This window comes from Emys orbicularis, chromosome 11 (genome assembly GCF_028017835.1).
Source record: "Emys orbicularis isolate rEmyOrb1 chromosome 11, rEmyOrb1.hap1, whole genome shotgun sequence".
Taxonomy (NCBI): Eukaryota; Metazoa; Chordata; order Testudines; family Emydidae; genus Emys; species Emys orbicularis.
This window is the reverse complement of record NC_088693.1, coordinates 38833426-38850882: the sequence shown is the minus strand read 5'-3', so window position 1 is coordinate 38850882 and position 17457 is coordinate 38833426. Positions and strand designations below refer to the sequence as shown.

The 17457-nt window shown below is 43.0% G+C and overlaps 1 protein-coding gene across 1 annotated transcript in view; it reads right to left on the bottom strand.

The window, feature by feature from the left end:
* The window catches only part of MYO3B (myosin IIIB), a 296479-nt gene that overhangs the window by 114701 nt on the left and 164321 nt on the right, over window positions 1-17457 (bottom strand). Inside the window, exon 24 of the mRNA XM_065413693.1 lies at window positions 17181-17310. Within this exon, the coding sequence (XP_065269765.1) occupies window positions 17181-17310 (130 nt within the window). The remainder of the gene's footprint in view (window positions 1-17180; window positions 17311-17457) is intronic.

The window sequence follows — 17457 nt, the reverse complement described above, 5'->3', positions numbered from 1 at the left end:
ATATCAAGTAATATTATACGGTCGGGAATAGTAAAATGCATTCATATTTCATTGACACTGCTTTTAATCACAGCTAAGCACTTGCATCCTGGAAGAGGTACAGAGTCAGACCATGTCTTTGACATACAGAGATTCTTTTCTGCCTTTCCTTTTAGTACATTTTATCTTGCCTAAGGAAGTCAACTGCTTATCTCCATAATGCATTTTCATCTTCTGCTACTGTAAAAGGCTAAGCTTCTCTGAGCTAGACTATAACGGAATACATGTCATTTTTTATTGGGTGCTCATTTGAATCTGGTCACTGACTATCAAAACTCTATTGAGTCACTGAAGCCGTTTAAGTTAATCTGTCTGCAGTAAAATAGCTAAGAATCCAATTTTCACGCATATTACACATTTTACATACGAATATAATATTTATATAAATACTATATATGGGATAGAATTGTTTGTCAATACACACACCAGATACTGCAGCCTCAGATACTATACTGGAAAATACAGTGTACTTTCTACCCAAAATGAGTGAGCAGTCCTGTTGAAGTCCCTAGAAGTAAAAAGAGATCCTAACCAGTTTTTCAAAATCAAGAATGTACAAACAGCATGGGAACCATGATATTTTAGTAACAGTAGTATGTATCTATGTATGTGTATAAAGCTCCAAAATTATTACTATCTCCACAGCACATAATATGTAAATGGTCTTTGTAGACAAATAAAAATGTCAAGCCCCATGCCACAAGGCTCTAACAGTTTGAGCCTTTGATTCTCATTTACACAAAGGCCTCTTTACACTGCTCTGGTAGCATAAAGGGGTCTAAAAGTGGGCATAAATGAAAATTAAACTCACTTCAAAACCCCTTTCCATTGCCAACGTGGTGTAAAGAGGCCTTATTCTAAATAAGAATTAGGCCCTAAAAGGCTTCCTTGTGCAGACTTCCCATAGACTTGGGCAAATCACTTAGCCTCTCTCTGCTTCAGTTCCCCATCTGTAAAATGGGGAAAATAGCACTGCCATGCTTTCCACAGGTGTTGCAAGGAAAAATACATTAAAGATTGGGAAGCATTTTGAGATCTACTGATAAAAAGCACTATATAAGAGCAAGTTATTATTGTTATTCGTCAATGACCAGGCCCTAAGTTAGACATAGCACACCAATGGATGGCAAACAAAGGAGATTATGGGAAGCAAGAGGTTTACATTAAATATGTTAAATAATATGAATGCTTTTGTTATATAAGCATATAGATCATTTCTGTTTTAAAATCATTATTTTACTGGAATAAATTGATTTGTCATTTAAAGGAATAAAGTTATCAAAGAGTAGAGGGTGACAGAATGGATGCCAACCAGCCTATTGTTTCAAATTACACAAACTTATCTCAGTAACGAGGTTTTTATTTTCAAATTGACCACTAGGATTGATTTAACTGACCAGATCATTTCATTGACCAGGACACAGTGATCAACTCATTGGTCAAATAGCAGTATTACGATGGTTATCCTGAAGCACATGAATTAATTATACCAGTTATATTAGTTAAGTACCTGCGGAGTCTGACCAAGAGCTAGTTGGCTGATGCTCAAACCAGACAAGACAGAGGTGATGATAGTTGCTTGGGGGGAAGCAACCAGAGGATATGTTGAAAAACAATGTCTGTCCCTTTAAAAGAGGGGTTGTTCACCACGTGAGGGTCATGGTTGAACTCTCAAGTCAGTCCTACCACAGGCATTTCAAAATAGATGTGGGGGATGAAGGCAGGGATTATAAGGGTGGTGAACTGCTGAATGAGGAGGGGAAACATGAGCTTTTAAACCTGCTTGGCTTACTGCTGCACTTACAGGATTGTCTGGTGTATTGTGACTTATGTCAATAATACCAAACTCCTGGTGTAAACTGAGGCACAGAAAAAGTTAACCAACTTAGCCCAAGTAACATTGAGTAAATGGTGGAAGTAGGAGTAGAATTCAGAAGTTGTGATTTCCAGCCCTCTGTTTTTGCACACTCCCTTTCTATACACTTTATGTGTTTTATTTTAAATATCTCATTATTTAGTGCCTCATGCTGCAGCTGCTCCATACGCAGACCCCCCTTTGAAATCAGTGTGAGAATTCTTTGTACGGGGTGACTGCAGCACCAAGCCGTTATTCATTCTGTACAGTACTATGGTAATTTTAAGGATCACAGTACTATGTTTGCTGATGTAGTCATCTCTATGTTTAGCTGTTCCCACTGTTATAAGATGTACTGTAGGATTGTTCATTATGGGGTTTGAATTCAGCTGTAGGTTGTGCCACATTCTCCTGGCATTTTACGGGGCATTGGGAAATCTGCTTGGAAGTTACTGCAGGAGACCCACACTTCCTATTCCCTTTGAGACTTCATAACCAACTAGCAGGGTCCAAACACTGGACAGTAGTGACTGGAGAGGGGGTGTTGGCAGGGCATCTCAGGAATGCATTGTTTCAGCTCCTTTCTCGGACATCCTCTGCTGATTGAGCTTCTGTAGCAGCCTGACCACTACAGAGTTCTTGCAACTCATGAGGAAGAGCAGCGGTGCAAACACAATCTGCCACCCCCTGGCATGTAATTTTGTGGTGTGTCGGGGTTGGGGGGGGGGGGGGGGTTGCTTGTTTGTTTTTTTAATCAGGACATCCCTCTTCTAAAGCTTTACCTTCCCACTTGAATGCTGCCCAGTTGTATTGTATCTCTAAGGAATACACTAAACGATTGAATTTAAGAAGTAATATCAAAGAGAGAGGAAAAAAGGTGTCTCCTCCCATTCAAACAAAAGGTAATTAGGAACCCAAAGTTAAATAGAATGTACCATGAAGGGGAGAGTAAATTAGTTAGTAAATGAAATAGCCTGTTGTTGGCAATAAAGACTTAATGTTAACAACTAGAGCTGGTCAGAAAAATGTAATTTCCATATTCCGCCATTTCGAATGACCCCTCAAAATATAGATATTTCCTGCAGAATGGAAATTCCAAAAAATTCAGTGTGGAACCATGATTTGTTTTGCTTTGGCTCTATAAGTGTTGAAAGATGATCATACAAAATATTAAATAAAATATTTAATACAATATATACAATAATATTAAAATATTATAATATAAAAGTTTACATGAAATAAAAGGGAATGAAAATGTCAAAACATTTGACATAAGAACATAAGAACGGCCATACTGGGTCAGACCAAAAGTCCATCTAGCCCAGTATCCTGTCTACCGACAGTGGCCAATGCCAGGTGCCCCAGAGGGAGTGAACCTAACAGGTAATGATCAAGAGCATTTTACCTTATTAAGACAGAATCAAAAAGTCAAAATGGTTAAAATTAAGCTGAAATCAACATGTTCCTACAAAACATTTTGATGTAACTATATTTTCTGACAGAAAACTGTTTGGTCAAATTTTTTTCAACCAGCTGTATGAAGAACTGTCAGTTGTGTAGAGCAATATTGTGGATAGACCATATTAACTCAGGGTAGTTATAAAAAGAGGTTTCATCTTCAAAGTGTTTGACATACTCTAACTAGTCTTTATAGTATCCCTTTACATAATTAGTAGTAATATTCTCATTTTCTTGTTATGGAAACAAACTAGGTACTTCAGTTGACATCTAACTTTAGGCACAGGAGAAGTCCAGTTGACTTCATGTTCCTAATACTAGGCTTGTTGTTTACATTCCTTCCTGAATCGGGGCCATAGAGAGGCTAAGGCAGGGGTGGGGAACCTTTTTTCTATCAGGGGCCACTGACCAACAGAAAAAATCAGTCGCAGACCACACACAGCCCCGTGGGGGGGTGGAAGTTCGGGGCTTCCCCTAGGCTCCAGGGTGGGGCCAGAAATGAGGGGTTCAGCGTGTGGGAGGTGGCTCCGGGCTGGGGCAGAGGGTTGGGGTGCAGGAGGGGGTGAGGGCTCCGGCTGGGGGTGCAGGTTCTGGGGTGGGGCTGGGGATGAGGGGCTTGGGGCTGGGGCCAAGGGGTTTGGAGTGTGGGAGTGGGCTCAGGCAGGAGTTTGGGGTGCAGGCGGAGGTCTGGGGTATGGGCTCTGGGAGGGAGTTTGGGTGCGGGAGGGGGCTCAGGTCTAGGGCACTGGGGTGCAGGTCGTGTGTGGGAGGGAGTTCTGATCTGAGGCAGGGGGTTGGGATTAGGGTGGGGGTGCAGGATCTGGGAAGGAGTTGGGGTGCAGAAGGGAGTTCCAACCTGGCGCATGGGGCTTGGGGTGCGGGTTCTGGCTGGGTGGCGCTTACCTCAAGCAGCTCTCGGTTGCGGGTGCAGCGGGGCTAAGACAGGCTCCCTGGCTCCGTGCTACTCCCAGAAGCGGCTGCCATGTCCGGTCCCTAGGCGGAGGGGTCGGGGGCTCTGCATGGTGTGTGCTGTCTACGCATGTGGGCACCGCCCCTGCAGTTCCTATTGGCCACAGTTACCAGCCAATGGGAAATGCGGAGCCAGAACTGGCGGCGGGTGCAGCGCACGGAGCTTCCCTGATTGGTCCTGCTCCTAGGAGCCGCAAGGACATGCCAGTCATTTCCGGGAGCTGCATGGAGCCGACCGGACTTTTAATGCCTCTCTCTCTCTCTCGCTCTCTTGTGCAAGCACTTATCACTGTGTGGTATGTGAGCACCTTTTACTATATTAGCATTGGTTCCTTTTCATAGATAATTTTAATTACCACAGACATACTAACAGAGGGGTAGCCGTGTTAGTCTGAATCTGTAAAAAGCAACTGAGGGTCCTGTGGCACCTTTAAGACTAACAGAAGTATTGGAGCATAAGCTTTCGTGGGTGAATGCCCACTTCATCAGACGCAAGTAATGGAAATTTCCAGAGGCAGGTATAAATCAGTATGGAGATAACGAGGTTAGTTCAATCAGGGAGGGCGAGGTGCTCTGCTAGCAGTTGAGGTGTGAACACCAAGGGAGGAGAAACTGCTTCTGTAGTTGGATAGCCATTCACAGTCTTTGTTTAATCCTGATCTGATGGTGTCAAATTTGCAAATGAACTGGAGCTCAGCAGTTTCTCTTTGGAGTCTGGTCCTGAAGTTTTTTTGCTGTAAGATGGCTACCTTTACATCTGCTATTGTGTGGCCAGGGAGGTTGAAGTGTTCTCCTACAGGTTTTTGTATATTGCCATTCCTGATATCTGACTTGTGTCCATTTATCCTCTTGCGTAGTGACTGTCCAGTTTGGCCAATGTACATAGCAGAGGGGCATTGCTGGCACATGATGCCATATATAACATTGGTGGACGTGCAGGTGAATGAGCCGGTGATGTTGTAGCTGATCTGGTTAGGTCCTGTGATGGTGTTGCTGGTGTTTTATTTTAAATATCTCATTATTTAGTGCCTTGGTGTTCACACCTCAACTGCTAGCAGAGCACCTCACCCTCCCTGATTGAACTAACCTCGTTATCTCCATACTGATTTATACCTGCCTCTGGAAATTTCCATTACTTGCGTCTGATGAAGTGGGCATTCACCCATGAAAGCTTATGCTCCAATACTTCTGTTAGTCTTAAAGGTGCCACAGGACCCTCTGTTGCTTTTCACAGACATACTGCTTCTGTGACAATATTTCCTGAAGCATCACCTTCCAGAGTCAACAGCAATGTTGCCACTTTTCATAATTTTATTACAAATCTCACGATGTTTGTCTTGAAGCCCTAGCTCCTGGCATCAGGTGATTAAGTGAAGATCTCCACTTTCTTTTTAAAACAAAAACAAAAAAAAGCTGTAAAATGTGTACTCTAAACAGGGCCGGCTCTGGCTTTTTTGCCACCCCAGGCAAAAAAGCCTCCGGCCGCGCCCCCCCCCCCCCCCCCCCGTGGGGCTCCGCTCTCCCCCCGGCGGCCGGGGGCAGGGCGCGGGGGGGGGCGGAGCCGGGGGGGGCGGCTGGAGCCCCGGGGCGAGGGTGGCGAGCCCCGGCGGGGGCTCCGCTCTCCCCCCGGCGGCCGGGGGCAGGGCGCCGGAGGGGAGGGCGGCCGGAGCCCTGGGAGGAGGGCGGCGAGCCCCGGCGGGGGCAGGGCGGCGAGCCCCGGCGGGGGCTCAGCTCTCCCCCCCGCGGCCAGAGCGCCGGGGGCAGGGCGGCGAGAGGGCGGCGAGCCCCGGCTGGGGCTTGGCTCTCCCCCCGGCGGCTAGAGCGCAGCCGGGGGGAGGGCGCGGGGGGAGGGCGGCCAGAGCGCCGGGGGGAGGGCGGCGAGCCCGGCTGTGGCCCCGCTCTCCCCGGCGGCCCGAGCGCCGCGCCGCCCCCCTCCAGGTGCCACCCCAAGCACCAGCTTGGTTGCCTGGTGCCTGGAGCCGGCCCTGACTCTAAAGGCTCCTACACAAGAAAGTAAATAAACCCAAAATGTATTATTTTTTAAAATCTCATAATTTTTAAGCTATTCACATGATTGGGGGACCTGATTTATGATTTTTGAACACTTGGGGTTGGGAATCCTGCATCAGGACTCATGGAAACAATATCAAATTGTATCAGATTGGTAGTTCAATATTATTACTACTATTCATTGATTTTCACAGTGAAAACAACCACCTCGGTCCCTACCCATAGCTCTTTTTAAAATCTGTCCCATAAAGCACAAATCAGGAGAAATAACAATAATGAGACAAGGGATATTAAAAACTACCAAGTAGCTGCCATCTGAAGGTAGTACTGCATTGTATTTTCTCTTTTCTTAATTCCAAATTTTCCTTTACAGGTAAGACTAACATCAGCCAACTAAGAGAGATTTTCCAAATGTAGGAATTCACTCTTCAGAGACAGCAGTCACCTTCTTCAGGTTTTACTTTAGTACAAAAGACAGCTATAGAGTCTTGCACAAGATGCAGAGGACCCATTTTGGAAGTCTGTGAGTTAAAGAAGTTGGCTGTTAATTCTTACTGAATTGGGTCTCTAGGCTACTCAACTGAGTGTTTGTTCCTTTGTATGTCTGTATATCTGTATATTTTATGTCATGTTTCCAAAAATATCATAAAAAGATTCATTTCTGATAGAATATAATATTTAGGGAAATTATTCTATTTTTAATCTATGCTAAATTAATGGGACAAATACCCAGCTCTTTTGCTATTTTTGACATTACCTTACTGAATCATTGCTATCCATTGTTGATGCTGTTCTCACAAGTCAAGTCAAAAGAAACAAGACTGTGTTAACTAACAGGAAAACAGATATGCTGGTTCAAAAGACCACTGACCTTTGCAGCTTGTTGTACGGTGAAAGAGCAGTGAAGGTGGTGGACCTTGTTAAAACAAAGTACAAAATCAGAGCACAACAGCACCACCATCATACAAAACACTGAAATGAATATATGAGCAAAATCTAACGCAGACTCAGAGGTAGTTTGCCATAAGACATGTTGGCTATTAGCTACAGTAAACACAAGCTGGATGATTTAGAGACATTTGGATTTGTTAGCACATTCTTTGTAAAAGTACAGTACACCCGCAAAATATTATGGATGCTTAAGTTGTCAGTATGTTGCATGTATTACTTGAACATCCCACATGCTTTATCTGCTGTACCGACTCATATGAAAGCTTAAGAATTATTAATTGCTCATTTGGGTCTTGATCCTTTGAGCTGCTGAGAGCCTCCTGTGAGGTGACGAGCACCCTCAATTCCATTTGACCTCAGAGCACTCAGTGCCTGGCAGGGTTAGCTTCTAATAAATTCACTTTTAAAATAATCAGTGTACATGTTTTGTAAACATTTTACTATTAAAATGATGATATATAACACAATGAGATCCATATTCTAATAGTTAACATTAAAACCAATAATATCTTCTGTATAACACATCTGTTGCTATCTCTAAGTTAATTTATATTTTAATTAAATCAGTATGAAATGAAATATTAAGATTAATTATTGTGTATCTATGTTAAATGACATTTTATAAACAGGTAAGAAGTTAGGTTAGAAGTAAGGCTGACTGGATAACACAACCACCATTCCATGTTGTGAAAAATTTTGAGATTTCCGCATTTATTTTCATTCCACAATAGAAAGAAAATAAGACCTTTTGAATCTTGGTATGAAAACAAAAAAACAAATTAAAAAAACCCATGATTGAGAGAGAGACCTTAGAACGGCCAAAAGCCCAATGGTTAGGGCACTCACCCAGGATATGGGAGACCCAAGTTAAAAGTCCCTGTTCTTCCTGATTTGGAGCAGGGACTTCACTGTGTGGCACTCCCACATCTCTGGCAAATGCCCTACTGACCAGTCTACTAGCTATTCTGGGGTGGGTCAGTGTAGGTCTCACTCTCTCTCTCCTGGACCTGAGAAACCTTCCCAATAAAGTCTTTATTGAAACCAAAATGTTTCATGGAAACATATTGGTTTAGACAAAACAGCATTCTTCCACAGGAAAAATTTTCATCAAAAATGTTTCGACCAGCTCTAGTAGTTGGAAATATTAAAAGAGAAAGCATCATCTTCCCTCAGCTATAAGAAGGCAGAGAACAAAACAAAGTTCCTCCCAAGTTTTGCTTATTAGGAATGGCCTTTTCCAAATTGACACAATTAAACCGTCAATATCTATTTCTTAAAACGACTCAGTTCTATCTGTTAGGATCCAAGTCTTCAAACACTTACAGACAGATTCTGCCATCTTTATCCAGGAGTAATTTATTCTGCAAGTACTCACACTGAAATTGACTTCTTGTGGAGTAAGATACTATTTAATGAGAGCAAGGATAGCAGGATCTGGCCTAGAGTAACAGCTGTAATGCTTACTGCCATGAGTAATCCCAGAGATTCACGTTACTCTTGATTTTAATGGAATTATTGACAATAGTGACAATTATATCTTGTATTGTGTGTTAGCATGATTGGGCCCTTACTTGTGATTTTGATAGAAGGTTCTGTCCCTAGGTGAGCTCCATTTTTATGGCTATCCCAGATAGCCTATATGGGTGGCATGCTCTGGATCCTACTTTTATTGAATCTCATTAGGAGCATCTGTATATTTCCATTGCCCTGTGACACAAATCCTGGGATCTGAGGAAAAGCTTCAGACAGAGGAAGCATGGAACTGTATGTATACTGTGCAACTGGGAACCTAAATAAAATGTAATCAAACACCCAAACTCTAAAGCTCAGTTAAGCTACATTTAATTTAGTTTACTGATGTCCCACATCTGCAACCCAGTAAAGTTCACAATTGTTACTATGCACAGCTGTGGTTTAAAGCCTCTCTTTGCACACAATACACTGGCAGCAAAGCAAAAACAATTAATTTTTATATGCTTTTAACATATGGATCAGACAGTCAGAAGTAAGAAAGCCTCTTGTGTTCTAAAAAGAAAATATATAGCTTCTATTAACTTGACCCAAATTCTTAGAAAATGTAAGTTCTGATTCATCTTTAAGTAGAGAGATTATAATTATAATGGCTTTGTATCGGATTCATTTGATTTAAAGTGCCTGCAGTTATCTTTTAATAGGGAAAATATATGACACAAACGTCCCATTATAAATAGATTTTATTATGAGATAAATTAATAAATTGTAAAATGTTTGGAGTCTTTTGTTCTATTGTGATCTGTGGAATTAAAAGGAGAAAAAAAAAACCCTTTAAGCCTAAATGGAAACACATTTCATTTCAGTGAATAAACATGATGTACACCAAGCCAAGGGCCCAATTCTGCAAACAGTTATCACCAGGCAGAGTGCTTGTACTCAATGGGATTACACAGTAATAAGCAGTACAGGTAAAATCCTGACTCCACTGATGTCAATGGCAAAACTCCCATTGACTTCAGTGGATCTAGGATTTCAGTAGTAAAAGGATTGAAATCCAAAATAATCTAGGTATTTTTCACTATTTCTGATTGTTCAGTAAAGTACCATTTGCTGTCAAAAATATAAATAATTTATACTGAGACACAGTATCTTAAATTGGAAAATTGCCAAGTTAAATTGATAACTGCAAATCATTTTAAAAAAAAAGTCATTGTGCAACATAATGGTAGGTTTGAGGATGTTGCAGTATGTGATTTGGAGCAGACACTAGTTGCTGAGTTTTTAAGCTGACCTCCAAAAAGGGGGAGGAGACAGTGTTTGTGCTCGTGTTTTGGATTCTTTAGGGCATGTAAAGAAAGCCTGAACTTTTTATTAAAAAAAAAAAAATCCAGCTTTTTTTTTTTTAGATGACACATACCGGGTTCATCTACTCTGTTTTTCTTGGAGTACTATAGGGATGACTGGAGAACTCATCGGATTAAGATAACACAAAAGACAACAGACTGAAAGTAAATATTGAGGTGGGGAAGGGATGATCAGGCAGACTGTTTATAAATAATTTATATTTGTAAATAACTCTTTACCTCAAACTCCAGAAAAAAATGACCAATGAATGCCAGCAAAAACAGAGATGATAACTCATAATATTTCTGATAGGTGAAATCCACCCCCTATTGAATTCAATGCAGCCAAGATTTCATCTGATATATTTAATGAAAAAAAATTATTTTAAAAAATAAAACCCTGCTACTCACAGTGGGGGTATGTCTACACTGCAAAGTTGTCGACAAAACTTTTGTCTTTCATGGGTACTTAAAAAAGCCCCCTCGCGAAAGACAAAAGTTTTGCCAATGCAAGTGGCAGTGTGAACGCGGCTTTGTCGGCAGGGGCTGGAAGTATTTTGTCAGCAAAAGTGCCAAAAAAGTACTGACAAAGAGCGTTTACACACACTGACTTTTAGCGACAAGGCTACATAGTGTAGACAACCCCTGGGTGAGATGCATCCTTAGAAAACCAGTTTTAGCTTAACTCCTCTGAAGGGAAGCGGAAGGCAGGAGCATTGGAAAGTTATCCAAAAGACTGAACAAAGGAAGCCAGGTGGGTTTAAATAGCGAGCCACACAGGAACAAGGGGGCAATAAAAGAAGAGAAAGCATGGGGCAGGACATAGCAAAGTCTCAGTGTTGCCAACCCTCATGATTTTGTCATGAGTCTCATGATAATTATTGTTTTCCTTAAAGCCCCAGTTCCTGGAGTCAAGTGAATATGTGATGATTTCAGCCTTCATTCTTAAAGCAAAAGTAAGCTTCTAGTTCTTGTGGCTGTGGAGAAAGTTTCAAAATGTGACCCCAGTGCACTCTAAAGGCTCAAAACGCAGAAGGCATATAAAAAGAACACCAAATCTATTATTTTTACATAATCTCAATATTTTAACGCCAATCTCATGATTTTTGGTGAGCCTGACTCATGATTTTTGAACATTCAGGGTTGGCAATACTGCGTCACAGAAGCTGGGAAGGGGCTCCATGAGGGAGAGAGACCACCTAGCATGCAACAGACTGCATGAGGAGGAGACACCCTTCTTGCCTTCCTAGACCCAGATGGTTCCCCAAGGACTCACAAAGGAAGTGAGAGACAGAAAGTGAGGAATATTGTTCTTTCAGATGTTTATTGTTTTGTATCATGTGTACTCTCCTGTGCTTTACATGGTTAAGTATAAAAGAGCACAAAGGTGTTAGATTGTGCAAAGGGTGTGTGTTGACTACTTCAGAACTACTCTGTGCCTCTGCAAGTTAAACTGTGACCAGAAGCTTCATACTTTTTGGGTGGAGTTCTGGGAGAGGAATGTGTTTAAGTAACTGGGGTATCTCAGGGGTCAGTGCTGGGCCTGAGGCATACAGCAGGTAGGCTGAGGCACTCCATTTTGGAGAAGGGATAGCAAACTGAGAGCCAGTGCCCAGGAAATGTGCTAGAGAGGCCAAGGGAGAAACGAGTGCTGCAGCTTACTGAGGCTTTAGAAACTTGAAGCACCCAAGGGTTCCATAGCACAAAGGCTTGGATTCCCCTGGTGACGCTTCCCAGGGCACCCAGGGCTGTGAGTCACTTTGTTACTATGCGAGGGAGTCTTGCCTGTGCTAGCTGGATGTCATCTCCCTAACACAACCAGCCTGTCAGCCACTCAAGCACTCTCCTCTGGCCTACACCAGGCCTGTCTTTGCCTTGTAGGTTGACCGCAATCCCTGAGTCCCTTCAAAATATCCCCCTGTGGTATCCAGCCTTTGATCACTGGATACCCACAGAAATCCCAGATGGAACAGAGTACCACAATTTATCAGTTTTGGCTTAGACCAGGGGTCTCAAACACACGGCCCACAGGGTTATTTTCTGCGGCCCACAAGCTCCTCGCGCCCCAAGCTTTTACCTAGAGTGGCTCCGGCCCAACGTGCACCGGGGGAAGGGCAGGCTCTATGATTCTATGAACCCTGCTGCGGTTCATAGAATCATAAAATATCAGGGTTGGAAAGGACCTCAGGAGGTCATCTAGTCCAATCCCCTGCTCAAAGCAGGACCAATCCCCAGACAGATTTTTTGCCCCAGATCCCTAAATGGCCCCCTCAAGGATTGAGCTCACAACCCTGGGTTTAGCGGGCCAATGCTCAAACCCTCCCCCAGTTCCCCATTCCCGGCCAATGGGAGCTGCTGGGGGCGGTGCCTGAAGCAACAGCAACACACAGACCCCTGTGCGTGCCGGGCCAGAGCCCGCCCCCCGAATCCCTCCTGCAGCTGAACCCCCTGCCGTGAGCCCCCTGCCTCACCCCTCCTGCACCCCGACCCCCTGCCGTACCCCACACACCTCTTGCACCCCGACTCCCTGCCCTGAGCCCCCTGCCGCACCCTGCACCCCGACCCCCTGGCCTGAGCCCCCTGATGCACCCTGCACCCCGGCCCCCATCCCCCTGCCACACCCCACACCCCAACCCACTGCCCTGATCCTCCTGCACCCCGACCCCCTGCCGTACCCCACACCCCTCTTGCACCCTGACTCCCTGCCCTGAGCCCCCTGCCGCACCCTGCACCCCGACCCCCTGCCCTGAGTCCCCTGCCGCACCCTGCACTCTGACCTCCTGCCGCACCCCGCACCCCTCCTGCACCCCGACCCCCTGGCCTGAGCCCCCTGCCGCACCCCACACCCCTCCTGCACCCCGACCCCCTGGCCTGAGCCCCCTGCTGCACCCTGCACCCCGGCCCCCATCCCCCTGCCGCACCCCACACCCCAACCCACTGCCCTGAGCCCCCTGCCACACCCCTCCTGCACCCCAACCCCCTGCCTGAGCCCCCTGCCATACTAGGGTTACTTCTGTAACTGCTGCACAAGCCTTTTATACAGCCATCTTCAATTAAACTCAGTATAATGTATAGTTCTCAGGTTACCCTCTTTCCCAGATTGTTTAATCGTTTTGTCTCTGACACTGTCACTCATGATACCAATCCCCCAAAATCTGTGAAACAAAAGAGACCAAAATAGTTGCATTTGGCTAAAAAAGGAACTTGCAAATTCAGCAAAATAGAGGCATCCTGTTCCTTGCAAGTACACTATGCTTCTCTCTTTTAATTGGGGCACATTCTACACTCATTTCACATACACACTTCTCATCAGCAGGAACTCTGCAGATGGAAATAGTGTAGAACATGGAAGCAATTTGGAAAATTAGTGGGTTAATATTTAGGTTCACTATGCAGAACATTTGAAGTTAAAGGTCACTAGAAAGTGCAAACAGATTCTGCAAGGTTCTGAATGCACCTTACCTCCCACTGAAGTAACAAAAAGGAGGTATGAACCCTGTATAATCAATCCTAGAATGTTCACTTCGAGTATGGATGTCAGTTAGTGGGATCTGTGAACTCTTTTAAACTATACTACTACATACATGTTCTTTACATCCTGCTGTTCATTTCTGGCACTTTAAACTACACAGTCTGCTCCAACGAAATAGAAGCATTTACTGAGAGGGGGTCAGAACATTTGATAAATTACAGAGATTCACATGATCCTAAATTAGGAAAATAATTTTGTCTGTTTAATATTTATTTTCTTGCTGCTGCTCAGTTTTTGCCATTTGAAAACGATATGCAAGGCATTTTGATAAATTTACTTCAAACAGAGAAGAGTTTGTCAGGGAGTGGAGGGAAGCAGGCATCCGGTTTCCTTATTTTCATTCTTAGTGGCATTTAGGAATAATTTTGTAATAATCATCATGCCCATGTTATTTTCAAACTTCTGAGATAGCACCACCTAGTGGCCATTGCACAGATGGAAGAGGGCTCTTCGGCCAACAGCATGAACACCAAACATTCCAAAGCTAGTTGTGAACAGATGTAAGACAGCGCTGTTGCTCATCTTCAAACAAAGCATTGAAGACACTGGCAGAAAGGCTCATATAAAGCCAACGTTGCCTTGGCACATTTTTTTAATGTAGCCGCCATTTAAATTATTAACTTTTTTGCCAGTAAAAAATCTACACAAACTGAAGAAAATGTTGCAAAGTCTTGGAATGTTAAATGCAATCCTGGAATGAAAGATGGTATTTGATTTTGGCTTGCTTTGCTAATGAAGTATATGTCTGGGGGTAGGGATGCATTCAAACACAAACAGAGGATCTTATGGGACATTTACATAATCTCTATTCTTTTGTGTACAAGAGCTTCTTTGTAGAAAGTTACGAGGAGACTGCCTTTAACTTCCTTCACAAAGCAGGGATGAGGTATTAATAGTCATACTTATACATTCGATTCTCTGCCAAACCTTTCATTTATCCTGCAGGCTGCCAAAGACAAACCTGGCAACAATCTGATTTCAGAACACAGGTACCTACACCAGAAGTGGTGCCAATTATATTAGATGGCTGAAAAAAATAGAGCATAAAGTGTTGGGTTTTTTTAAGACCTTGTAGCATCATACGCAGAAGTACATGCTTAACCATTCCAAGGCTCCAAACTATACTGACCTGGCAGAAAATATTGCTGCTGCTAGTTCAGAGAGAGGCAAGAATTTTGTAACGGAAGGCAGAAGTCACCCTATCCATTTAGATAGTGACAACAGTAAAGAATTTAAGATACAAAAAATAGTGACAGCAAATCGGTATACTTAGCATATATAAAGTAATAGTGGTCTGCAACTCCTAATCGGCATGCCAGAGTGCAGTTCCTACTGTGTCTCAGGCAAAGCACTCAGTTCAATGCTGCTGCTGGTGAAAATATTTTCAAAAGCCAGAGAGACAAGTTTATGTGAAAGGACCAGAATTCAGGAGAAGCTTGTATGGTACGATTGCCTTGCTCACCATCAAGTTCACTGCTAACAACTGACAGTTATTATAATAACTGGGACTGCTAATTGGGACAAATTCCTAAATGACAGATTAGGTTCTAACAGGAAAAGCAGAGACATTGGATCAGAATGACAAAAACATTGACAAGGTAGCACAGTCTCAGATATCTAACTAGGTGCAAGGCTTCTTTTGCTTTGCCTCACCCTACCAGGATGAATAGAATAGGCTCTCTCATCAAGTCAACCAGGATCCAAAAATCAAAGCATGTAAAGGTAAAGGGGTTTTCACCCCCAACTAGGCACAGAGCATGCTGACCCCAGTCTCATAAGATAGACCTCACCCACATTTCACCAATTGCTAAGCTCACAGCAGCAAAAGGAGAAGCAGACTCCTCCTTAACTACATCATCCCTTCACTAGCAGCCACTAGGTAGTAAAAAGTACTTCTACCCTCTCCCTTCCAACAAGGCTAAGATCATTGTCTCTATCTTGTTCAGCCCTAGTCAGCAAGGGACGAGAATCCCAAAGTCACATCCAAATGCAAAACCACAAGAAATAGGCTGACTTATATTACTTATTAAAAATTCAGCTTAGGTTGTGCTGTGAGGGGCAGGCCTTGACTTTATCGACTTGTTGCTAACATTTCCCCCTAGGATCTCCTAAAAGGAGGACAGAACTGACATTTTGAAAGAGCACAATAATCCTTGACCTAGTGAAGTTACAGCAAAGTGCCTGTTAAGATCAATCAAGTTAAACAGTAAAGTCTCATAATACAAAAGGTGAACGATTTTCTTACAGGAAAGTTCAGATTCTGAGCTCCACCTCTCACCTCCTGAAAGGAGAGAGAGAAGGTACCTTCTTAGGAACGGTTTGTAGAGGCCCAAACCAAAGCCACACTAACAAAAATAGTCCTCAAACTACAGAAAAACAATAGAGCCAGTATAATAGGCATCTATCCTATGCAGAATATAGACAAGTAGACTCAAAAATTGCTATCAACTACATCTATGCAAACCCACTGAAGTCAATGGCGTTTCATGGGTTACAGAGTGGAATTCAGCCCAAAGCATTTACAGTAATTTGAAATGACTTGGTACTGTACTCTACATATTAGTTTTGACATTTTGTATCAGCAAGATACTGATTATTGCATGAACTGCATGGGTATACATCACCGTATTCTAGCCGGTAACTCTCTAACCACAAGTGAATTATCAAAGGTCTCCTTACTCCTGCAAAGAAATGGCATATCAGACCAAAAGCCTTCAGGTGTCTACATCCTTTTCTAACCTGTTCTGAAAGAGACTTTTCCTTTTATGTAGCAACTCCTGACAGTCTCTTAGCTTTGTATGTGTGTTGTAGTGTAGGTGTTTATGTAACATGTCACATGCACACTCTACTGTAACGTGCACAGACTCGTTTTGGCTGTGGGTGTGTTGCACTGTTGGTGTTTATATGGCAGAAGTGTCGGGCACATTCTATTGATTTATGGCAGCTATCTTTGAAGTCATTGAACTTCACCTTATTGTTATAAATTAGCAATAGACATAGGCACATGTGTGTAAGTCAATGTCCCCAAGTTTCAAATCATCTGAAATAATTAATTCTATCAGTTCGGTATATTTTTTATTCCATAACTAGTAAGATATTTTAAAGTATTGTGCAGGTGTGTTTAAACAGAGAGGATGTTACCTGCAAAAACTATCTTTGCCAAAATTGGATATACATGGTTTACACAATGTAAAGCAAATTATGCAAGAAGCTAGAGACAGGGAAGTGTTGTCTAGTGGTCTGAGCACAAAACTAATACCCAGGAAACTCCTGACGTCTCATCCCTACTCTGACAATGAAGTCGGGCCTTGGCTATCATTTAATCTCCCTCCATCTCTGAAATGTGGATACCTCACAGTAATGTTGTGATTAATTAATGCCCATAAATTGCCTTGAAAATAGCAAACGTTAAGTATTTTACAACTCCAGATTACTTTTTGTAACCCTGATGGAAAACAATGCCAGGGTTCTGTGCAGTAGTAGTAGTAGAAGGCTGCAGGGACATCTAGTCAGGAAGTCTTACTATTAACAAAGTTATGCAGAGAAATACCTGTTTTGGTTAATGGACTAGAGAACAGCTGCTGAAGAAGTTTGTTCTCTGAAGTTCTCAGCACCACCACTATATCAGCAGGAAGAGTGTCTCTGTTCTTCTCAAGGAAACCGTAGGCATCATATAATACCTAGGTGTTGGAGACAGAATGAACAAACAGCTGAAATAGACTACCAAAACCCTGTCATTTACTTTAAACAGGCAAGTTGACCAAGTAAGCTAGTTCAAACCTGACAAGCTGGTGAATTACTGCAGTGTTCTCAAAGTGTGAGCTGGC